Genomic DNA, 21,654 nt, shown 5'->3' with positions numbered 1-21,654 from the left:
TTCCCCAGGGGGCTGCCAGGAAACAGTTGTCACACAGCTGGAGTGGGACCCCCAGAGGCACTTAGTGGTCACCAGGCAGGTGGGTATTTGGACCACCCAGAGCAGAACAGGCAGCTTCTTCAATATTTCCAGGGCCAGTGGCCCCAAAAGGGCTCATCCCAAGATCGAAATAATCATCCGAGTCTGAAATAGCTCTGCCTATGTCCTATGGAAGTTTCTCCTGGTTTGTGGAGGTGCCTTTCCTTATAGTCATCTTTCTGCAGACATAAGCAAATCCAGTGTTGTTCTTTTCACGGAAACCTCCCCAGCCTTAAGGCAAGAAAGGTGTCTCTGTTTTTTCCGAAGTGTGCCTGCTTGACTCCTTTGATTTTTCTCTGGGATTCTTCATCCTCCATCAAGTTGATCGAGCCCTCTGGATCTTAGTCAGTTTCCTGACATCTCTATGAAGTTCAGTGACCCAGACTGAGTCCACGTCTCAAACAAGGTTCTGACTAATGCAGAATCTAACAGAAAGATTACTGGACATGTCATGCACTATTAATAACTCCTGTTATCAAGGATTTTTTTTTTTCACAATAGGAATGAACAGAGTTCTGACTCACTCTACGTTTGTGGTAAATTGCAGATCACTTTCTGCTTTATTTAGCCGGAGTCCCTGTCATCATCTTTCTCCTTCTCTCTTTGCCCTCATAATTACCATGTCTTCCCCAAACGTTCTTCAGCTGTGACTAGCCCTAAGCACTATTCAGAGTGAGTAACAGCTCTCTTATTTGGTGCTGGGGGACACACAAACCCTTGGACAAACAATTGTCACTGTGTGCCAAGAAGCTGAAAAATTCTTCATGCCTCAGAGCCATAATTACACTTCTGGTAGCATATTCTAAGGAAGTCATCCCATGTACAGGAAAAGCTGCAGTGTGTCAGGATGTTCATTCCAGCAATATTTATAGTAGTGAAAAACTGAAAGCAACCAAATGCCCAAGAAAAAAATTACAGTATACCCACTGGATGGAATAGTATGAAGCCATTTAGGACAGATTGTGGCAGTATGGGGAAATGTTTGCTAAGTTATATGAAAAGATAAGGACACAAAATAGCATAAGATACATTCCCCAGGGATATAGTCAGCAAAGTCTAGAATGAAGAAAATTAGGACAAACACCCAATTCCCTTAACAAATAAAATACAAAAATTAGCCGGTCGTGGTGGCAGGCGCCTGTAATTCCAGCTACTTGGGAAGCTGAGGCAGGAGAATCGCTTGAACTCAGGAGGCGGAGGTTGCAGTGAGCAGAGATCGTGCCATTGCACTCCAGCCTGGGAGACAAGAGTGAGACTTCATCTCCAAAAAAAAAAGTCTTCCTTGGCCGGGCGCGGTGGATCACACCAGTAATCCCAGCACTTTGGGAGGTGAGGCAGGCGGATCACAAGGTCGGGAGTTTGAGACCAGCCTGGCCAGCATGGTGAAATCCCATCTCTACTAAAAACACAAAAAAATTAGCCAGGCATGGTGGTGCATGCCTGTAATCCCAGCTACTCGGGAGGCTGAGGCAGGAGAATTGCTTGAACCTGGGAGGCAGAGGTTACAGTGAGCCAAGATCATACCACTGCACTCCACCCTGGGCGACAGAGTGAGACTTCGTCTCAAAAAAAAAAAAAAAGTCCTCCTTTCAGACATACATACTAAAATATCTGCGGATGAAATGATACAGTGATTGCATTTGCTTCAAAATAATCTGGACTGGGAACCATAGGGAAATAATAAGATGGGCCGTGAGGTGATAATTATGGAAGCTGTGTGATGAGGACATGAAGTTCCTTATATTATTTTCTATACTTTTTTTTTTTTTTTGAGACAGAGTCTCACTCTGTCGCCCAGGCTGGAACAAGTGGTGCAGTCTCAGCTCACTGCAACCTCCGCTTCCCTGGTTCAAGAGATTTTCCTGCCTCAGCCTCTCGAGTAGCTGGGATTACAGGTGCACGCCACCACATCCAGGTAATTTTTGTATTTTTGGTTGAGACGAGTTTTCACCATGTTGGCCAGGCTGGTTTTGAACTCCTGACCACAAGTGATCTGCCCACCTTGGCCTCCCAAAGTGCTGGGATTACAGGCATGAGCCACCATGCCTGGGCTATTTTCTCTACTTTTTTAATGTTTAAAACTGTTCATAATAAAAAGTCTAAACCTGCATATACATTAATGATTAAGATAAGCCAAAACAGAGCAGCACTGGTAACATCTTCTGGCGCCAGACTGCCAGGGTTCAACTCACAGCTCCTCTAGTTACCAGCTGTGTAACCTTAAGCAAGTTACTGAACCTCTCTGTGCTTCAGTTACCTCGTTGCTAAAAGAATTGGCAAGTGACACTGGTGTTCAGAAAAAATAAAGTAAATGAAGATGGCGATGATCATGATAATACCCACCTCATGTTGTGGATATTGAATGGGTCAGTAAATGTGAAATGAAACACTTGAAACAATTCCTGGCACATAATTAAGTGCTCAGGATGTGTTGCCTTTTATTAATTAATTCCACGTTTGAATGATAGTTGAGCATCTACTTTACTGGGTTATGGAAATTCAACAAAATAAAAACAGACCTTGGGCCGGGCACTGTGGCTCAAGCCTGTAATCCCAGCATTTTGAGAAGCTGAGGCGGGAGGATTGCTTGAGGCCAGGAGTTCAAGATCAGCCTGGCAATGTAATGAGAACCCCCCCCCCACCTCAACCACCATCTCTATAAAAAATAAAAATAAATTAGCCGGGCATGGTGGCGTGTTCCTGTAGTCCCAGCTATTCAGGAGGCTAAGGCGGGAGGATCGCTTGAGCCCAAGGAGTTCGAGGCTGCAGTGAGTTATGATCTCATGTTTCACTCCAGCCTGGGCGATAAAGCAAGCCCTGTCTCTTAAAACAACAACAGCTGGGCGCGGTGGCTAACGCCTGTAATCCCAGCACTTTGGGAGGCTGAGGCAGGTGGATCATCTGAGGTCAGGAGTTCGAGACCAGCCTGGCCAACATGGTGAAACCCCGTCTCTACTAAAAATGCAAAAATTAGCCAGGCATGGTGGTGCACCCCTGTAATCTCAGTTACTAGGAAGACTGAGGTGGGAGAATTGCTTGAACGTGGGAGGCGGAGGCTGCAGTGAGCAGAGATGGCACCATTGCACTCCAGCCTGGGCAACAAGAGCAGAACTCTGTCTCAAAAAAGGAAGAAAGAAAGAAAGAAAAACAACAACAACAAAACCTTGAATCAGGATGAAGGGATTTGGGGTGATCTTTTTCATTCTCTAGTTTCAAACTTTACGTAATGTGATATTACTTTTAAATTTTTTATGAAAATTGTTTCAAAACAAAATGAGTCTGTCACAGGCTCTTCCTGCCCTCTGGGAGTTCCTTAGGCTGCTAAGGTAGACACATTCCCCAGCCTCAGTGTGCTTTCATCTGGTGATCTAGGAGTGGTGATGGGGCCTCTGCTTGTGAGAGATACACTGTCTTGTGGGCTGAGATAGGATGGTAAACAAGGAACATGTTCCTGGGATGCTGCTGGCCATGTTCAGAAGCTGCGAGAAAGGATGTCAAGAAACAGAGCCTCCGGCTGGGTGCGGTGGCTCACGCCTGTAATCCCAGCACTTTGGGAGGCCGAGGCGGGCAGACCACGAGGTCAGGAGATGGAGACCATCTTGGCTAACACGGTGAAACCCCGTCTCTACTAAAAATACAAAAAAAATTAGCCAGGCGTGGTGGCGGGCGCCTTGTAGTCCCAGCTACTCGGGAAGCTGAGGCAGGAGAATGGCGTGAACCTGAGAGGTGGAACTTGGAGTGAGCCGAGATCGTGCCGCTGCACTCCAGCCTGGGCAACAGAGCGAGACTCTGTCTCAAAAACAAAAAAAAAAAAAAAAAAGAAAAAGAAAAAAGAAACAGATCCCCTTCCCCTGGGGGAAAGAATGCCACCTCTGCACTCCTACTCCTCCCCTCCTCCCCCACCTTCTTCCTGAAGGGAGGGTGGTGAGGTCATGTCCAGAGCAAGTGCAAGAAAGGAAAGAACTGCTGCCATGCTTGGAGGTACATTGACAGTTGTGTTTTTATTTTTGTTTGGGTGGGGGATACCCCAGGCACGTGGTGGGAAGAAGGAGGGGGAGGGGAAGGCAGATGTTAAACAGACAAAGGAACAGCGAATGACCCTCCTGAGAACTACTGAGCCAGTCAGAAGCCAGGAGTGGGTGCGGGACTGATAGCATCGCCAGCTGGACTCTGTTCTGCCTCCCTCGCCCAGTCCTGTAGTTGGCTATTTTGGGCTGTGGAGAGAAAGGGCTGAACCGGTCAGGGCCACTGGGCCCCCATCCCCCAGCCAGTGCCTGGGAACAAGAACCTCCCTGGGGAACCAAGTGCAGGGAGGTAACTTAGGAACCCTTCAACCTGCATATTCTTTGATATGGACAATTGACACTCTCTCATGAACAAAAGCAGTTAGAAAACTGAAAATATTTCAGATCAAAAGGACAATGGATATAAAAACAGTAGGTTCAAGACAAGACCCCCTAGCTCCCTACCAACTGAATTCCTACTCCTAGCCTCACCTGTCTAGAAATCTGGGTGGCCACTGTTCCCAGATCACCTTCTTCTGCCTAAGGCCAGCTCCTCCTTCAGTAACAATCACAGCAAACATTATTGTTTGCTATGTCCCAGGCACTGGGCAAAGGGCTTTATTTGTCTGTTACAGAACCACCTCCGCCTGGGCTACTAGACTTGCTCCCTGTCTCACATTTGCATTTCCTGAACAGAGTGAATTCTCAATAAATGTTAACTGAACTATGTAATGGAACTGTTACCAGAAAGGGGTCCCGATCCAGACCCCAAGAGAGGGTTCTTGGATCTCACGCAAGAAAGAATTCAGGCTGAGTCCACAGTGCAAAGTAAAAGCAAGTTTATTAAGAAAGTAAAGGAATAAAATAATGGCTACTCAATAGACAGAGCAGCCCCGAGGGCTGCTGGTTGCCCATTTCTATGTTTATTTCTTGATGATGTGCTAAACAAGAGGTGGGTTATTCATGCTCCCCTTTTTAGACCACTTAAGGTAACTTCCTGACGTTGCCATGGCATTCGTAAACTGTCATGGCGCTGCTGAAAGTGTAGCAGTGAGGACCACCAGAGGTCACTCTCATTGCCATTTTGGTTTTGATGGGTTTTGGCCAACTCCTTTATTGCAACCTGGTTTATCAGCAAGGTCTTTATGACCTGTATTTTATGCTGACCTCCTATCTCATCCTGTGACTTAGAATGCCTTAACCGTAGGCTTCAGCCTCATTTTACCCAGCTTCTATTTAAGACGCAGTTGCTCTGGTTCACACGCCTCTGACAGAACTGCACGTCCCAGACCACAGCCACACAGCTCTCCCTTGTTCTTGCCTCCGCCTCGTACCCTTTTCCATCTGGTGGACTCCTATACACCCCTCAGGGCCTACCTCACCTGTCACCTTCTCGGTGCAGCCTTCCCCAGTGTCCAAGCAGAGTCCACTGCTTCATCCTCCAGGCTCCTGTGACCCTGGCAGATTCCTCAGCCCAAGCCCACCCTTAGGTGATCAGATGGCTACATTTGTGCACACACCAGTCTTCCCTCATTGGTTGGGGGACATTTAGTTCTCAGCCAGGCGCGGTGGCTCTACGCAAAAATACAAAAGTTAGCTGGGTGTGGTGGTGTGCGCCTGTAGTCCCAGCTACGTGGGAGGGTGAGGTGGGAAGACGGCTTGAACCCAGGAGGCTGAGGCTGCAAGTGAGCTGTGATCATGCCACTGTGGTCCAGCCTGGATGACAGAACAAGACCTATCTCAAACAAAAGAAAAAAACAACAATTCTGAATCCCCAATGCCTAAGAGGGCCTGATACACAGTACATGCTCAGATATGTGTTAAGTAAATGAGAGAGTACCTCCAAGCATGGCAGCATGAAGTGTATGTATACACCCCTTGCTCTGTTCCACAGGGAACAACAATAGCAGAGGCCTTTATTGTCCTCTCCCCGAAACTGCCCAGTAACCTGGCATTAGATGGGTCCCTGGCTGACCTGATAGATAAAGAATGTAGCCTTTCCTTATCTATCTTCTCTATCTATCTATCTACCTACCTACCTACCTACCTACCTACCTGTCTGTCTATCTTTTTCCTTTCAGTTATCCCCCCATCCAGGCTGGACCTGGAGGTCTCCAACATCAGGGAGGGAAGGGGATGGAGGCCTGCTGAACTTCTTTCCCCTGTGGTCACATGTTGGGAATATAGAGTTACCACCCTTGGAGGGAGGAGCTGTGACTCAGACTGCCGAGGGTGGGAGGCTAAGAGGCTCACTTTCCTGAGCCCTGAACTTGGGAGCCAGGGCCCTGCCATGCCTCAGTCTCTTCCCTGCCTGCCATTCTAGACACGTGGAGCATCAGGCTAGAAGGGATCTCAGAGACTGTGAGGGTCCAGAAAACAGAAAGGATGTGCCCCGTGGCATAAACATCTGCTGGTCTTGGGCCTAGCCCGAGAATTTTCCCAGGCACTTCACAGGCCAAGACAGAGCGTGGGACTCCCCAGTGATGGCTTTTGCAGTCCCATGCCATGTGTCCCTCAGGTCTTTATCATCTCACACCTAGACCTTTGCCATGACTGGTTTTCCTGCCACCGATACATCCCCGACACAACCAACAGAGTGATCCAAATATCAAATCTAATTTTAAAACTTTTCAATCCGACCAGATGCCGTGGCTCATACTTGTAATCCCAACACTTTGGGAAGCCGAGGTGGGTGGATCACTTGAACCCAGGAGTTTGAAACCAGCCTGCTCAATATGACCAAACCTCATCTCTACACAAAAATACAAAAAAAAAAAAAAAAATTATCTAGGCATGGTGGCATGCACCTCTGGTTCTAATCCCTTGGGAGGCTGAGGTGGAAGGATTTCCTGAGCCTGGGGAGGTTGAGGTTACAGTGAGCTGTGATGCCACCACTGCACTCCAGGCTGGGAGACAGAGTGGGACCCTGTCTCAAAAAAAATAAAAATAAAAATTTGACTGGGCGCAGTGGCTCACACCTGTAATCCCAGCACTTTGGGAGGCCGAGGTCGGAGGATCACTTGCGGTCAGGAGTTCAAGACTAGCCTGGCCAACACGGTAAAACCTCGTCTCTATTAAAAAAAAATAATAGCAGAGGCCTTTAATAAAAAAAAAATTGGCCAGGCATGGTGGTGCACACCTGTAATCCCAGCTACTCGGGAGGCTGAGGTAGGAGAATCGCTTGAACCCAGGAGGCAGAGATTGCAGTGAGCTGCGATCAAGCCACTGCACTCCAGCCTGGGTGACGGAGTGAGACTCTGTCTAAAAAAAATAAATAGGCCGGGCGCAGTGGCTCAAGCCTGTAATCCCAGCACTTTGGGAGGCCAAGGCAGGCAGGTCACCTGAGGTCAGAAGTTCAAGCCCAGCCTGGTCAACATGGTGAAACCCCGTCCTACTGAAAATACAAAAATTAGCCGGGCGTGGTGGTGGGTGCCTGTAATCCCAGCTACTCTGACAGCTGAGGCAGGAGAATCGCTTGAACCTGGGAGGCAGAGGTTTCAGTGAGCTGAGATCATGCCATTGCACTCCAGCCTGCGCAACAAGAGTGAAACTCCATCTCAAAAAAATAAATAAGTAAAATAATAAAAACTAAAAACCTTTTTAATCCATAAGCCATGGAATCAAGTCCCAATGCATGCATGGCATACAAGCCACAAGGATCTGCTCCCTTTTTACTTCTTTACCCCCGGCCTTTGCCACCACCCCCTCCATCCACGCAGTGATCTGGAAGCCAAGCCATTTCATGCTCCCTTGCTCTTGCACACTCTGCTTCTCCACCTGATTAACCCAGCCTTGAAAGGCCAGTTAACATGTCATTCCTTGGTGAAGCCTTCCTTGATTATACCCTGGAAAAGCTAGTGTACCAGTTAAGGATGCTCTCAGCGGAAATCAACAGACGACCCAAATAATGATTCTTACCCTGGGTTGCCATTAGAATCACCTGAGGAACTTTTGAAAATTCCCATCACCTGGCCAGGCATGGTGGCTCACACCTGTGATCCCAGCACTTTGGGAGGCTGAGGCAGGTGGATCACCTGAGATCAGGAGTTCGAGACTGGCCTGGCCAACATGGAGAAAACCCGTCTGTACTAAAAATACAAAAATTAGCTGGGCACAGTGGCGTGTGCCTGTAATCCCAGCTACTTGGGAGGCTGAGGCAGGAGAATCTCTTGAACCCAGGAGGCAGAGGCTACTGTGAGCTGAGATGGTGCCACTGCACTCCAGCCTGGGCGACAGAGTGAGACTCTGTCTCAACAAGAAAAAAAAATCTCCATCACCAGACACATGCCCGATGGGTGTACCCAGGCATCAGGAGTTTTCAAAACTGCCTATATACCAGTGTGCAGCCAAGTTGAGAAGCACTGAAATTAGGGGGTTCTCTTTCTCATGTATTGAGTCTAGAGGTGGCTGCTGCTGGTGTTGGTTGAGTAGCTCAGTGATTTCCAGGCCAACATCTCAGTAATAGTCAACCTTCCCTTTATGCTTTGTTGTCTCATGGCCACGAGATGGCCTGAGTTGACCCTTTCATGTCCAAAGTAGGGTCCAGGCATGGTGGCTCACGCCTGTAATCCCCAGCACTTTTGGGGGGCGCCGAGGCAGGAGCCCTAGGAGTTTGAGACCAGCCTGGGCAACAAAGTGAGACCCTCATCTCTACAAAAAAAAAAAAAATTGGCTGGCTGTGGTGGCACATGTCTGTGGTCCCAGCTACATAGGAGGCTGAGGCAGGAGGACTGCTTGAGTTTGGTAGGGGGTCAAGGCTGCAGTGAGCTGTGTTTGCACTCCAGCCTGGGCAACACAGTAAGACCCTCTCTCAAAAAAAAAAAAAAGGCTGGTGCAGTGGCTCACACCTGTAATCCCAGCACTTTGGGAGGCCAAGGAAGGTGGATCACCTGAGGTCAGGAGTTCAAGACCAGCCTGGCCAACATGGCGAAACCTCATCTCTACTAAAAATACAAAAATTACCTGGGTGTGGTGATGCAGGCCTGTAATCCCAGCTACTCAGGAGGCTGAGGCAGGAGAATCGCTTGAATCCAGGAAGTGAAGTTTGTCGTGAACCGAGATCACGCTATTGCACTCCAGCCTGGGAGACAGAGACACCATCTCAAAAAAAAAAAAAAAAAAAAAAGTAGGGAGAAGAGCAGAGCCCAGCCCTATCCTCTCTTACCAGCAAATCAAAGACTGTCCCACAAACCTATTCTGCAGACTTCTGCTTAGACGTCATTGACCAAAATTGGGCCACCCTCAGCTGCAAAGGAGATTGGAGAAGTAGACAACAGGATTTCTGATGGGCTGAGAAGATCAATCAGGTTGAATCATCAAGGACTGAGTGCATTGCCACTCCCAAAGCCATGTGTGTTATCTGGTAGGAGGGAAGGGATGGTTCTGCCATGTTATTAATACTTATTCTCTCTCTGTGCTTCACAGCTCCTTGTACAAACATCAATTAATGTACGCATCACATCAAAGCATTGTGGAGACATGTCTGTGTCTCCCTCCAGACCAACAATTCTCAACTCAGGCTGCTCGTTAGACATATCTGGGGAGCTTTTGAAAGAAACCAGTGCCTAGACCCCATGCACAGAGATGTTAATGTAATTGGTCCAGATGAAGCCCCAGCATAACTAATTTGTAAAAGCTCCCCAAGTGATTTGAATGTGCAGGGTGTTTTGAGAACCCTGCCATAGACCCAGCACCTTAAGAACCCTGTCTATGTCCCCTTCAACTAGCACACAAGGCTCACAGGAAATCATCACTGAATGAATAAATAAATGGATGGCAGAGAATTTCTGCTCCAACTCTGCAGTCCCTAGTGGGCAGTGTGCACTGTCCTAAGTGTGGTTCCTCCCTCCCCTCAGATCTCCCTCCTTCACTGAGTTTGTACTCAGACTCCCTTAATTAACCACATCTGCAGCTCCAACTGGGCTCCTGCTTCTCCCACAGCTGCTGTGCTGGACACCCTAGTTCCACTCTTTTCCTGGAAGCTGCCCTAGTCTTAGAAGGAAATAACCCTCCATCAACAGCCAGGCTCAACTCTTGTGCCTCAGTTAAAGCCCCTGCCCAGTGTGAGAGAGGCACAGGGGGAAAGGGAGGATTGCTCAGCTTTCTGTCCCACATTCAGCTACAGTCCCAAAATGGACACCAAGTAGCCAGCAGCAGAGTGTCCGGCCCTCAGAGAAAAGGTTTGCTTGTTGCTTCTCCTGCCTAAGTGTAGAAAGTTATCTGATTCCTTAGACAAACGTGAGTCTGCAAAATTCCCCTGTTGACATCACAGGAGTAAGTCCGTGGTGAGTACATCCTCAGAGATGATATCATCTGGTATCCTACCATCTGGTCTGGTCCCCATCATGCTTCTGAAACTGCTTGTTCAAAGGTAACCTACAGGGCCAGCCTCACAGGCATGCAGCCGACGAGGTCCCACAAGACCTCATGCCCTGTGCTCAGAAGAGATCTGCACTTGGTTTTACACTCTGCTGCTGTCGTCATCTTGAAATTCTTTTTTATTTTTATTTTTTAGAGACAGAGTTGCACTCTGTCACCCAGGTTAGAGTGCAGTGGTGCAATCACAGCTCATTGCAGCCTCCACTTCCAAGGCTCAAGCCATCCTCCTACCTCAGCCTCCCGAGTAGCTAGGACTAAAATATGCACCACCATGGTCTGCTAATTTATTTTTTCTTTTTGTAGAAAGTGCGTTTGGATAATTTTTTTTGTTTTTTTTTTTTTTTTTTTTTTTTTTTTTTGTAGAGACGAGGTTTCACTATGTTGCACAGGCCAGTCTCAAACTCATGAGGCTCCTTGGTCCTCGGCCTCCAAAAGTGCTGAGATTATAGGCATGAGCCACTGCACCCAGCCTTGAAATTCTTTTTTTTTGAGACAGGGTCTTGATGTGTCACCTAGGCTGGAGTGAAGTGGCACAACCTTGACTCAATGAAACCTCTGCCTCCTGGGTTCAAGTGATTCTCGTGCCTCAGCCTCCCAAAGAGCTGGGATTATAGGTGTGCGCCACCTCAGCCCAGTTAATTTTTTGTAATTTTAGTAGAGATGGTGTTTTGCCATATTGGCCAGGCTGGTCTCGAACTCCTGGCCTCAAGTGATCCACCCACCTCGGCCTTCCAAAGAGCTAGGATTACAGGCGTGAGCTACCATACCTGGCAAGGCCTTGAAATTCTTAAGTTTTTGCCTGGGTGTGGTGGCTCACATTTGTAATCCCAGCACTTTGGGAGGCCGAGGTGGGTGGATCACTTGAGGTTGGGAGTTCGAGACCAGCCTGGCCAATATGGTGAAACCCTGTCTCTACTAAAAATACAAAAATTAGCCGGGTGTGGTCAGCAGGGACCTGTAGTCTCAGCTACTCTGGAGACTGAGGCAGGAGAGTCGTTTTAACCTGGGAGGCAGAGGTTGCAGTGAGCTGAGGTTACAGCACTGTACTCCAGCCTGGGCCACAGAGTGAGACTCTATCTTAAAAAAAAAAAAAAGAAGAAGAAGAAATTCTTAACAGGTTTTTGAAACAAGGGACCCCCCCCACACACACCCCATTTTTATTTTGCACTCAGCTCTACAATTCCGTGTGCAGTCCTGGTCACCCATAGTCTTGCAAAATCCAGCAAGAAAAATCCTTCTCAGAAAGGTCTCCAATGCATATGACCTCATCTTCCTTCGTGTAAGTATATCCTCCGGCTTTGTGACACCCCACTCTCCCGTACTCTTCCACCTCTCTGACCTGGCAGGAGGGCTTCCAGGTTCCATACAATACAATACCGTAGGTACCATCAGGCTCAACATGCAAGGATGTAGGGTATTGGTAAGCGTGGCACAGAGGTAAGAGCTGCTAGAAGGCAATGGAAAGTGGTTGGACAAGGAGTCAGAAAACTGGGCTCTGGTCTTTGGCCACTGACTCATTGTGTACCTCGGGTCACATTCTGGGCCTCAGTTTACTGGTCTGCAAACTAAGAAGGGTTCAACTGGCTGGTCCCTTCCTTTGAGCTCTATCAATCATTGAGGCTCTGAAACCCAGCACCAAACTGGAGATAGTGTGGGTAGGATGGTGCCACAGGAGGCACCATGTGGTTGGACTTGAGGGTCAAGGGAGTTGCAGGGGATAAGCCACCGTGGGCTAAGGAATGAGACGGGTCATCCACATGGATCACAGCTATGACCCCTTGTCACCCCTGCCCCTGCACAGCATACGAGAGAAGGTGGGTGGGAAAAGCCTGGCATGGGTAATGAAATCATGGAGGAAGACCATGATGTGTTCTGAAAGTCAGTAATCCTAACAACTAGCCTTTGCACAGCACTTCACAAAGTACCTTCACATCCACTCCACCCTGGTGGGTCCTCCCAACCCTGCAGCAGTGTCAGGTGACATGCCCAGGTCACACATTAATCTCATCTTCTGCCTTGAAATCCTTCCTTCCCACTACCCAGTGAACATTAGGAGAGGGTGGTATCACGGAGTGGTGTGGCCTGCAAATGATGCCTAGGGTAGGGACGCCCTGGGGGAACAAGTCATCCAAGCCCTCTTTGGTGCCCAGGCCTGAGGGAGAGTTCAAAGTGCCAACCTGAGAGTCCAGGGCTCCAGCAAACTGAGAGAACCTGAGTCAGTTCTCATCCAGATCATAAAATCAGCAGGGAAACTCAGGGACGACCACATCAGGCTTCAGGTGCCTTAAGGAACTCCTTTCAACTCCTAGAGAGGCAATCAATCCACCACGCAGAGAACAAACTAAAGTTGAACCACAGCATCCCTGGCAGGCAAGAGGGCTGGGCACTGTGAGGAGCCAGGAGATGAAGAACCCCAGACAGACATGTTCTCCAAGGAAAGGCTAGGGGAAGTTTGCTCACCGTGGAAGAAGGGGCCACTGAGCGTGGAAGAAGGTGCCACGGCGTGAAAGAAGGGCAGAAAGGAGTAGGGGGAGGAATGGAGTTGGGGGAATACAGATTGCTGGAGACAGTGGATGTGAGATGGGGCCCACCCAGTTCTGCCTGCCAGGCCTGCCAAGCAGGGATCCTTCTGCCCAGCTAGGCTCTGGGTAAGGAAGAGGGGTTCTGGGAAGCAGAGTTTCAGCCTTGGGGAGCGATGGAAGCTGGCAGCATCAAGGCCTTGTGAGGGGAGCCTGGTGCAGGGAATGGAATTGGGTCCTGGTCTCCCCACGACAGAGTTCATAAGGGTCCAGGATCTGCCCTCTCTTGTCATTGCCTGGCCACACCATGGCTCAGGTATCCGACACCTGGGCCCGGAGTCACATGCCAGGAAACCCAACACTCTTGGGTCCCAGCCCCCAACTTCCAGCAGCTACAAGCAAACAGGGCTTCTGGAAGAGGAAGCGGGTCTCCAGAGCCCAGCAGCAGGGAGCCTACGTCCAGGGAGAGGGCACCTGCCCTGGAGAAGGCTCTGCCACCAACAGGGGTGAGAGGAATGGAGGAGGACGAGGAGGAGGAGGGAGGAAGTGCAGGGCAGAGAGAACAGAGCTGGGGCAGGCAGAGGGGTGGATGCTCCCGGAAAAGGGGTAGATGGGCATAGAAAGGGGGGCCAGAGGTCCATTTTACCTAGTCACCTGGCCTGGCTGGACGCCCTGACACCCTATCACTCATCTGTCCCCCTTGTCTCCATCATGCGAGTGCCAACCAGACCCTCTGGTGCCTACCTAGCCCACTTGGCAGCCACCCAGGTAGGTAGGGGAAGAAGACTTTATTCCAGTAGAGAAATCAACACAGGGACAGAGGCAGAAACTTAGAAACCCCCAGACCCAGAATGACCAACAAGGCCTCATAGATTAACCTTCTAGAATCAACAGACCCTAAAAGAGTTTCAAGTGCAAGAGACCCTTTACCCAAAAGACCCTATTGAGGAGCCTTAAATCAAGAGAGACCCCAATAAGGAGTGAAAAAGTCACCCAGGCTTGAGAGAAGCCCCCAGAGTAGAGGCCCCAGCCCAAAAAGATCCCCCAGAGGGACCTCAGGAGGAGAAAGCTGACAGTGGGGCATGTGATTCTCTTGACTCACTCTTCCTTTATGTGGCCTTTTCTTCCCCAGATCCTACTCCACTCCAGGACTATGCCAATTTATGGCCATGCTCCCAACAGCAGGTCACCTCCTGTCCCTCCTGCTGGTGATAGGCACAGGGGGTACTATGCCCAGCCCCCGGGTGCCTCCCCGGGGCTGTTATGTGGCAAAGGAAGCAGGTGAACAGACGTTCCGCTGCAGCCAGGCAGGCCTGAGTGCTGTGCCCTCCGGCATCCCCAATGACACCCGCAAGCTCTACCTGGATGCCAACCAGCTGGCATCGGTGCCTGCTGGTGCCTTCCAGCACCTGCCTGTCCTGGAGGAGTTGGATCTGTCCCATAATGCCCTTGCCCACCTCTCAGGGGCAGCTTTCCAGGGCCTGGAGGGCACATTGCGCCACCTCGACCTCTCTGCCAACCAGCTGGCCTCAGTGCCCGTGGAGGCCTTCGTGGGACTACAGATCCAAGTGAACCTATCCGCAAACCCATGGCACTGTGACTGCGCCCTCCAGGAAGTGCTCCGGCAGGTGAGGCTGGTGCCGGGCACTGGGACAGGCATCGTGTGTGGCTCAGGAGCCCGACCGGATCTCGTGGGGCAGGAGTTCCTGCTGCTGGCAGGGGAGGAAGAACTGTGTGGGTCGGGGTGGGGTGGGGCCCGGAGGAGCACCGATGTGGCCCTGCTGGTCACCATGGGGGGCTGGCTGACACTTGTGGTGGCTTATCTGGTGCATTATGTGTGGCAGAACCGAGATGAGACCCGGCGCTCCCTCAAGCGGGCCACAGTGCTGCCCGTGCGTTCCGAGGACTCCTCCGTCCTCAGCACAGTGGTCTGATGATCCAGGATCCTCCTCCAGCCACACCCCACACTCCTGCCCCTATGCCCTCTCCTTTCCTCTGACCCCTCTGCCTCCTGTGCAGCTTCACCCCTGCCCCCAAGCCCATCCCACCCCTTCCTCCTTTATTCCCCCTAAATACCTGTGCTGGCTCTCTCTCTCTCTCTCTCTCTCTGTGTCGTCTTAACCAACACCATCTTTGGTGCCTGGAGTTTTTTGGTGCCTACTCTGTGCCTGGATTGTGCTAGACTCAGAAAACCCAGAACAGAGAATGACAGCAGGTGGGGTGGGAGCAAGGGAGGAGGGGCTGTTGGGGGCAGGTTGAGGAGGGAGCCTGCACCTGGCCCAGGGCGATTTTAAAGGCTTCGCTGTAGGATGTTTGAACTGATTCTTTTTTTCTGACATGGAGTCTCACTGTGTCACCAGACTGGAGTGCAGTGGCAGGATCTCGGCTCACTGCAACCTCTGCCTCCCAGGTTCAAGCGATTCTCCTGCCTCAGCCTCCCAAGTAGCTGGGACTACAGGTGCGTGCCACCAAGCCCAGCTAATTTTTGTATTTTTTAGTAGAGTTGGGGTTTCATCATGTTGGCCAGGATGGTCTTGATCTCTTGACCTCGTGATCTGCCCGTGTTGGCCTCCCAAAGTGCTAGGATTACAGGCGTGAGCCACCGCACCTGGCCTGAACTGATTCAGGTGGGTGGATGACCCAAGGCAGTACGCAACATGAACCCCTTGGGCGATTACAGGCCCACACAGCCCTTCCGCCACCAGCTTCTTCCTGCCCTAGAGCTGAGGCCTGGAGAGGCAGAGAAAGCCAAGGGTACCCTGAGGGAGCCCCCAGCTGAGGGGGAGTGAAGCCCCACCCCTTCCTGAATTGGGCTCACAAACAGAGGCTTCGAGAGGGCAACCCTAAGACTGAGGTCTCCTACAGAGTGAGGGACATCAAAGCCAGAGGCAACCCGGGGAGCTTATTCTAAAGAGAGGAACTGCCTCCCCCATTGGACTAAAGGAAGTTCAAACTGCTAGAAATGGTTTCGCCTTAGCTCTCTAAGAATCTGCCATCATCAACCTCTCTTACCTCCAGGGAACCCATCTCTACTAAAAATACAAAAAATCAGCAGGGCATGGTGGTAGGCACCTGTAATCCCAGCTACTCATGAGGCTGAGGCAGGAGAATCACTTGATCCCAGGAGGTGAAGGTTGCAGTGAGCCGAGATCACGCCACTGCACTCCAGCCTGGGGCACAGATCGAGACCTTCTCTTAAAAAAAAAAAAGAATAGGGAGAGCTTTGGACAGAAAAGAGAGAGGAGAGAGGGCCCCTAGATGAAAGGTGTGGACAAGGAAAGGAAGATGTGCAACTCAGAATGTCTGGGCAGCAGCAAGACTCAACCCGGGGCTGGAAGAGAGGGTGCAAAGAGGGGCAAGGGGATGGTGGGTGGGACCAAGCTGGAGGCGAGGTCAAAAGCCAGGCTGTGGCCAGATTTAAAAGGACACTGTAGGCTCCTCCTCTCTTCTCCCTCTGCCTCTACTGAGAGCCTCCCCTGGCTTCTTGCTTCTCTTGTCCCCAGGCTCCTCTTCTTCCTGTGCCCTCTACTGAGGATCCCCTCCTCCGACTCAAGGTCCCTATCCAGAGACTCCCTATCTCTTTCCATCCTCTCCTTTATACACTGATTAGTTTCCTGAGCTCCTTCTTGTCGGGGGAAGGTGGTCTCCTCTATGACTGAGCTGGGGACGGGTGACTGGAGAGCTGGGGGTAGTGAGGAGACCCCAGAACATCCCTGGACAACTCAATAAAGTCACTTTTATCAATGCTCTGATCTCTTATTGCTCATTTTCCTGGGCACCTGTGGCCTGTTGGTGAAGAGAACGGGTGCTGAGCTTGTCTTCAGCCCCTCTGCTACCCCTTTGGTTGGGGGTGCTCCTGCTGGGCTGGAGGCCAGGTTCCCATCTCCCCTTCTGCTTCCCAGCCCCTGCCGCCAGATTCCATCTGCTGGACTGGTCAGGGCTATGCCGACACACTCAGAGCGGCTCCTGCACGGAACGACTGCCCCAGAATCCCGGGCTGCTCCCTCAGCATCCTGACCCCGGGTTTGTGCTTCTCCATCGGGCAGGCAGGACGGGGTGACGTAACTGGCTTCACTCCCATCCTCACCTCGCCATGGACCAGGGATCACAGGACCCTGGGTTCTGAGAAACCACGGAAGCCTCGTGAGGCAGCTGGACAGCCTCAGCGATGTTGCCCACTTCTGCCCTTCTGCCTGTGACAGAGGGAGCGAAAAGGCACGCTCTTCTGGGAGACACACTATGTCAGTCCCAAACTCTCCCACCAGGAAATGCCAGAACCTGGCTCAGGAACCAAGACAGCCCAGCCTACTGCTAGCCCAGGCCTGAGGCAAGAATTCCCGCTGCCTGGGCCCAGGTCCCAGCCTGTCACCACGTACAGCATCAGGGAGCCAGTGGGCTGTGACGGGAGGAGAGGGAGAGGCCTAAAACTGCCTTTGCAAAATGATGACTGAGACAGTGAAAGAGATTTAACTTAACTGACTCCATCTTGCTTTTAACCTCCAAGCTGTCCCCGCTCATTCCTAGGCATAGGCTGAACTAACTTTGGGAAAAACTTATAGTTTAAACAAAGACAGTAACAGCCCTTTCCCAAAGCAGACCTCCTTCTTGCCTGGGGACTAGATTGCCTTTGTAGAACTAACATCAGCCACAAGATTAGAAATTATGGTTTAGGAGTCATGCCGCTGGAGGCTCCCTAAACTGCTCCTAAAATCAGTGCTTGAGGTATTTTGCAGACCCTGCACTTGATGGATCAGCTGGCCCCACTCAGATCAATAAACTGGCTCCTCTGATCTTGTGGTCCCCACCCAGGAACTGACCGAGCACAGGAAGACGCTTTGACTCCCTGCGATTTCATCTGTGACCAATCAGCACACCTGGTTCACTGGCTTCCCCGCAACCCACCAAGTTATCCTTAAAAATTCTGCCCCCAACGTGCTCAGAGAGACTAATTTGAGTAATAATAAAGCTCTGGTCTCCCACACAGCCGGCTCTGCATGAATTACTCTTTCTCTATTGCAATTCCCCTGTCTTGATAAATCGGCTCTGTCTAGGCAGCACGCAACATGAACCCCTTGGGCGATGACAGGCCCACACAGCCCTTCCGCCACCAGCTTCTTCCTGCCCTACAGAGCTGAGGCCTGGAGTGGCAGAGAAAGCCAAGGGTACCCTGATGGAGCCCCCAGCTGAGGGGGAGTGAAGCTCCACCCCTTCCTGAATTGGGCTCACAAACAGAGGCTTTGAGAGCACAACCCCAAGACTGAGGTCTCCTACAGAGTGAGGGGCATCAAAGCCAGAGGCAACCCGGGGAGCTTATTCCAAAGGGAGAGACTGCCTTCCCTATTGGACTAAAGGAAGTTCAAACTGCTAGAAATGGTTTCGCCTTAGCTCTCTGAGAATCTGCCATTATCAACCTCTCTTACCTCCAAGGAACAGTCACCCCAAACCAGGAAGGCAAAGGGAAAGTAGAACGAGGCCCCCAAGCTGCCAAATGGATGCCACCACAAGCCCACCCCTTCATTCAACAAGCATCTGTTGGTCGGGCGCGGTGGCTCGAGTCTGTAATCCCAGCACTTTGGGAAACCAAGGTGGGCCCTGAGCTCAGGAGTTCGAGACCAGCCTGGCCAAGATGGTGAAACCTCGTCTCTACTAAAAATACAAAAATTAGCCGGGTGTGGTGGTGCGGGCCTGTAATCCTAGCTACTCAAGAGGCTGAGGCAGGAGGATCGCTTGAACCCAGGAGGCAGAGGTTGCAGTGAGCCAAGACCACACCACTACACTCCAGCCTGGGTGACAGAATGAGACTCTGTCTCAAAACAAACAAACAAACACCATCTGTTGAGTTCCTATGCATGGCAGGCGCTGCAGCTACAAAGATCAGGAAGTTATGCCTGACCCTGGGGACCTGACAGGCTAGTGTATCAGTGATAACCGTCCAGGAAGACAGGGCTGTGCACAGGGGCCATGTGAACCCATAAGGAGCATTCCAATCAAACACGGACAAAGGGTCATGTACTTTGCTCACAGGAACCCTCGCTCAGAACTCATTTATTCTTAGTTTACAAGAGTTCTAATAATTTCAGAACTGTGGCTTCCTGCTTATAACAAGTTAGAAACAGTATTTTTGAAGTAGCAAAAATTATATTACAGAGGGTCAGAATAACAGCAGTGAGAAAGTACACCCTAACGGCGGGGAGGGACATGATTAAAAGTCTAAGAACTCAAAAGGCATTGTCATAGGGCATTTTAGTGTCTCTTAAATGGCCCTGTGTGGAAAACTGACTCCCCCTGCCTCACAGGGGCCTATGGGCATTGGCAAAATGCATGAGATCCGTACATTGACTTTGGGTTACCTGCAGAAAAGTTCAAATCTTGGAGTGTCCATTCTCAGAAGCAGGGAGCTGGTGATGCACTTGAGAAAGAATTTCCATCTTACCACGACTGAAGTAAATAAAGCAGAATGACTACTGGAAAATGCTACTTCGACCTCAACTACTTCCTTGTTCCTTCTTCCCACCGGTGGAAGATCTGCCCCTGGGGCCATGCAAAACAAACCAGCCTAAAAGCCCAGTCTTTTTATTTATTTATTTATTTATTTATTTAAATTTAGAGACAGGGTCTCACTCTTTCTCCCAGGCTGGAGTGCAGTGGTGCGATCATAGCTTTTATGTCCCACTACCACCACACATGCATGTGTGCACACACACAAGTGCCTGCCTCGGGCCCCTGTAATGCAGTTGATCTTCCCCAATCATAATATATATTTCGGCCGGGCGCGGTGGCTCCCGCCTGTAATCCCAGCACTTTGGGAGGCTGAGGCAGGTGGATCACCTGAGGTCGGGAGTTCAAGACCCGCCTGGCCAACCTGGCAAAACCCCGTCTCTACTAAAAATACAAAAATTAGCTGGGCATGGTGGCGGGCGCCTGTAATCCCAGCTACTCAGGAGGCTGAGGCAGAAGAATCACTTAAACTCGGGAGGCAGAGGTTGCAGTGAGCTGAGATCATGCCGTTGCACTCCAGCCTGAGTGACAGAGTGAGAATCTGTTTCAAAAAACAAAAAAATATATATATATATGTTTCTAAACTTATGACAACTGCCATCTTCCTCTTTCAGAACACCAAACAAAACTTAAGCCCCCACACGAATACTAATGCCTAAGGTCAGCCCTCAATTCTCATTCACTTTTGGGGCCAAGGCAATTTATCAGGGAACGTTTCCAGCAGAGGGTGTGTGGGAACGAGCACAGGGCACATCTGTCCTGTAGAGCTAAGAAAAGACTCAAGATCACCAAGACTGCAGTCACAGGGGTCCTGGTGAATGCCTCTGTCACTGTCGAAGGCAAATGTCAAAACTCCCTGGACATCCAAAACCTCAGCCATCATCGTGAATGATCTGGAAAACCTGAGGAAGAGGTGAGCTTGCAGGGTGGGGTGAGGAGGCAGGTTGAGGATTCCAGGCCAGATGCTAGGGGCTGGCACAGAGGAGCAGGACCCACCCAGAACCGCACGGACTGTTCAAGTTGGCAGGGATCTCTATTTTACAAAAGGGCCCAAAGAGGGGCAGCGAGTTATCCAAGGTCACATAGGGAGGGTAGGAAAGAACCAGGACTAGAATCCACAGGCCCTGTCCCTCTGGGACATACACATACTCCCCTTCCAGGGGAATGAAATAAGGGAGAGATAGGGAGAGACAACCATGAGCCCAGGGTGCAGCTGAAATGGGCAGAGGGTCTACCCACTCGCAGCCTCTGACAGCCTCTGAGTCTAGCCCCACCCCTTCCACAAAGCTGAAGTAGGCAGAGCAGTCCTTCCTCCAGAAGCTTCCGGAGGATGGGGAGAATCTATACGTTGGGACCAAGACCATGGAGATGCTGAAGAAGGGGGGTAAGGCCAGAGGGGCAGCTCCATCCCCAATCTCACTGCTGTGGGGCTCAAGGTTGGGAATCTCTGAGATGCCTTCTCTGCCCCACCCCTTCCATGCACACTTGCCCATCTCCTTCCCCCACGCAGCCCCTACTCTCCTCTGCATTCTATGCCATTTCCTTTCACACTTTTATCTTTTCTAAGGACTTTTTCATCTATCATCTCACAAGAATCCCATGAGGAAGGCAAAATTGCTATTGCAATCACCATTTCGTAGAGTTTAGGAAACTGGACTTTGGAAAAGTCCAGGGACTGACCCAAGGTCAATCCGTGAGCAAAGCCCAGGTTTTGAGATTCCCATCCGGCTCTTTCCCCAGGCAGCTCCACCGCAGCCAGGGTTCTCCCACCATCTGCCAGGGTTCCCTTCTTTCATTCTCTCCCATCTCCTCTCCTCCCCTCCCTGCCCTGTGGACAGCTGTCTTTCCCAGGGCTGTCTGTTTCCACACGGGAGCATCATCATGGCCTTTCTCCCCAAGCAGTGAGTCACTGGGGAAAAGAGCTGGAGTCACAGAGTACAGTGTGAGGGAGGGGAGGGGAGGGTAGGGGAGGGGAGGGGAGGGGAAGGGAGGGGAGGCGGCTCCCTAAGGGACGGTTCCTACCCAGAGCCAAGCCCTCAGAGCTGAGCTGAAGTCTGGAAGTTTGGAGTCTTCCATTTCTTTTTGGGCTCTGCCCCCCAAACCAGCTGGCGACTCCACCCCCTCCAGGGTCCCTCCCAATCCCTATTCCACATCCCCTGCTGTGTGGCTCCCTAATG

The 21,654-nt window shown here is 50.8% G+C and overlaps 1 protein-coding gene across 1 annotated transcript; it reads left to right on the top strand.

The window, feature by feature from the left end:
- The first annotated feature begins 11,669 nt into the window (after positions 1–11,669).
- LRRC3C (leucine rich repeat containing 3C) lies at positions 11,670–14,913 on the top strand. Its single transcript, XM_003278256.3, has 2 exons — positions 11,670–11,739; positions 14,112–14,913. Exons 1-2 carry the CDS (start codon positions 11,714–11,716, stop codon positions 14,911–14,913), a joined length of 828 nt encoding a protein of 275 aa, XP_003278304.2. The 5' UTR covers positions 11,670–11,713.
- Positions 14,914–21,654: the final 6,741 nt, after the last annotated feature.

This window comes from Nomascus leucogenys, unplaced genomic scaffold (assembly GCF_006542625.1).
Source record: "Nomascus leucogenys isolate Asia unplaced genomic scaffold, Asia_NLE_v1 Super-Scaffold_285, whole genome shotgun sequence".
NCBI lineage: Eukaryota > Metazoa > Chordata > Mammalia > Primates > Hylobatidae > Nomascus > Nomascus leucogenys.
The sequence above is the reverse complement of the archived record's forward strand: the minus strand, read 5'-3'. Positions and strand labels throughout refer to the sequence as shown.

Coding starts and splice junctions, on each gene's coding strand:
- LRRC3C (XM_003278256.3), top strand. CDS start 11,714: ATGCATATGACCTCATCTTCCTTCGT. Junction 11,740..14,111: donor ATGACCTCATCTTCCTTCGT/GTAAGTATATCC, acceptor TTTCTTCCCCAG/ATCCTACTCCACTCCAGGAC.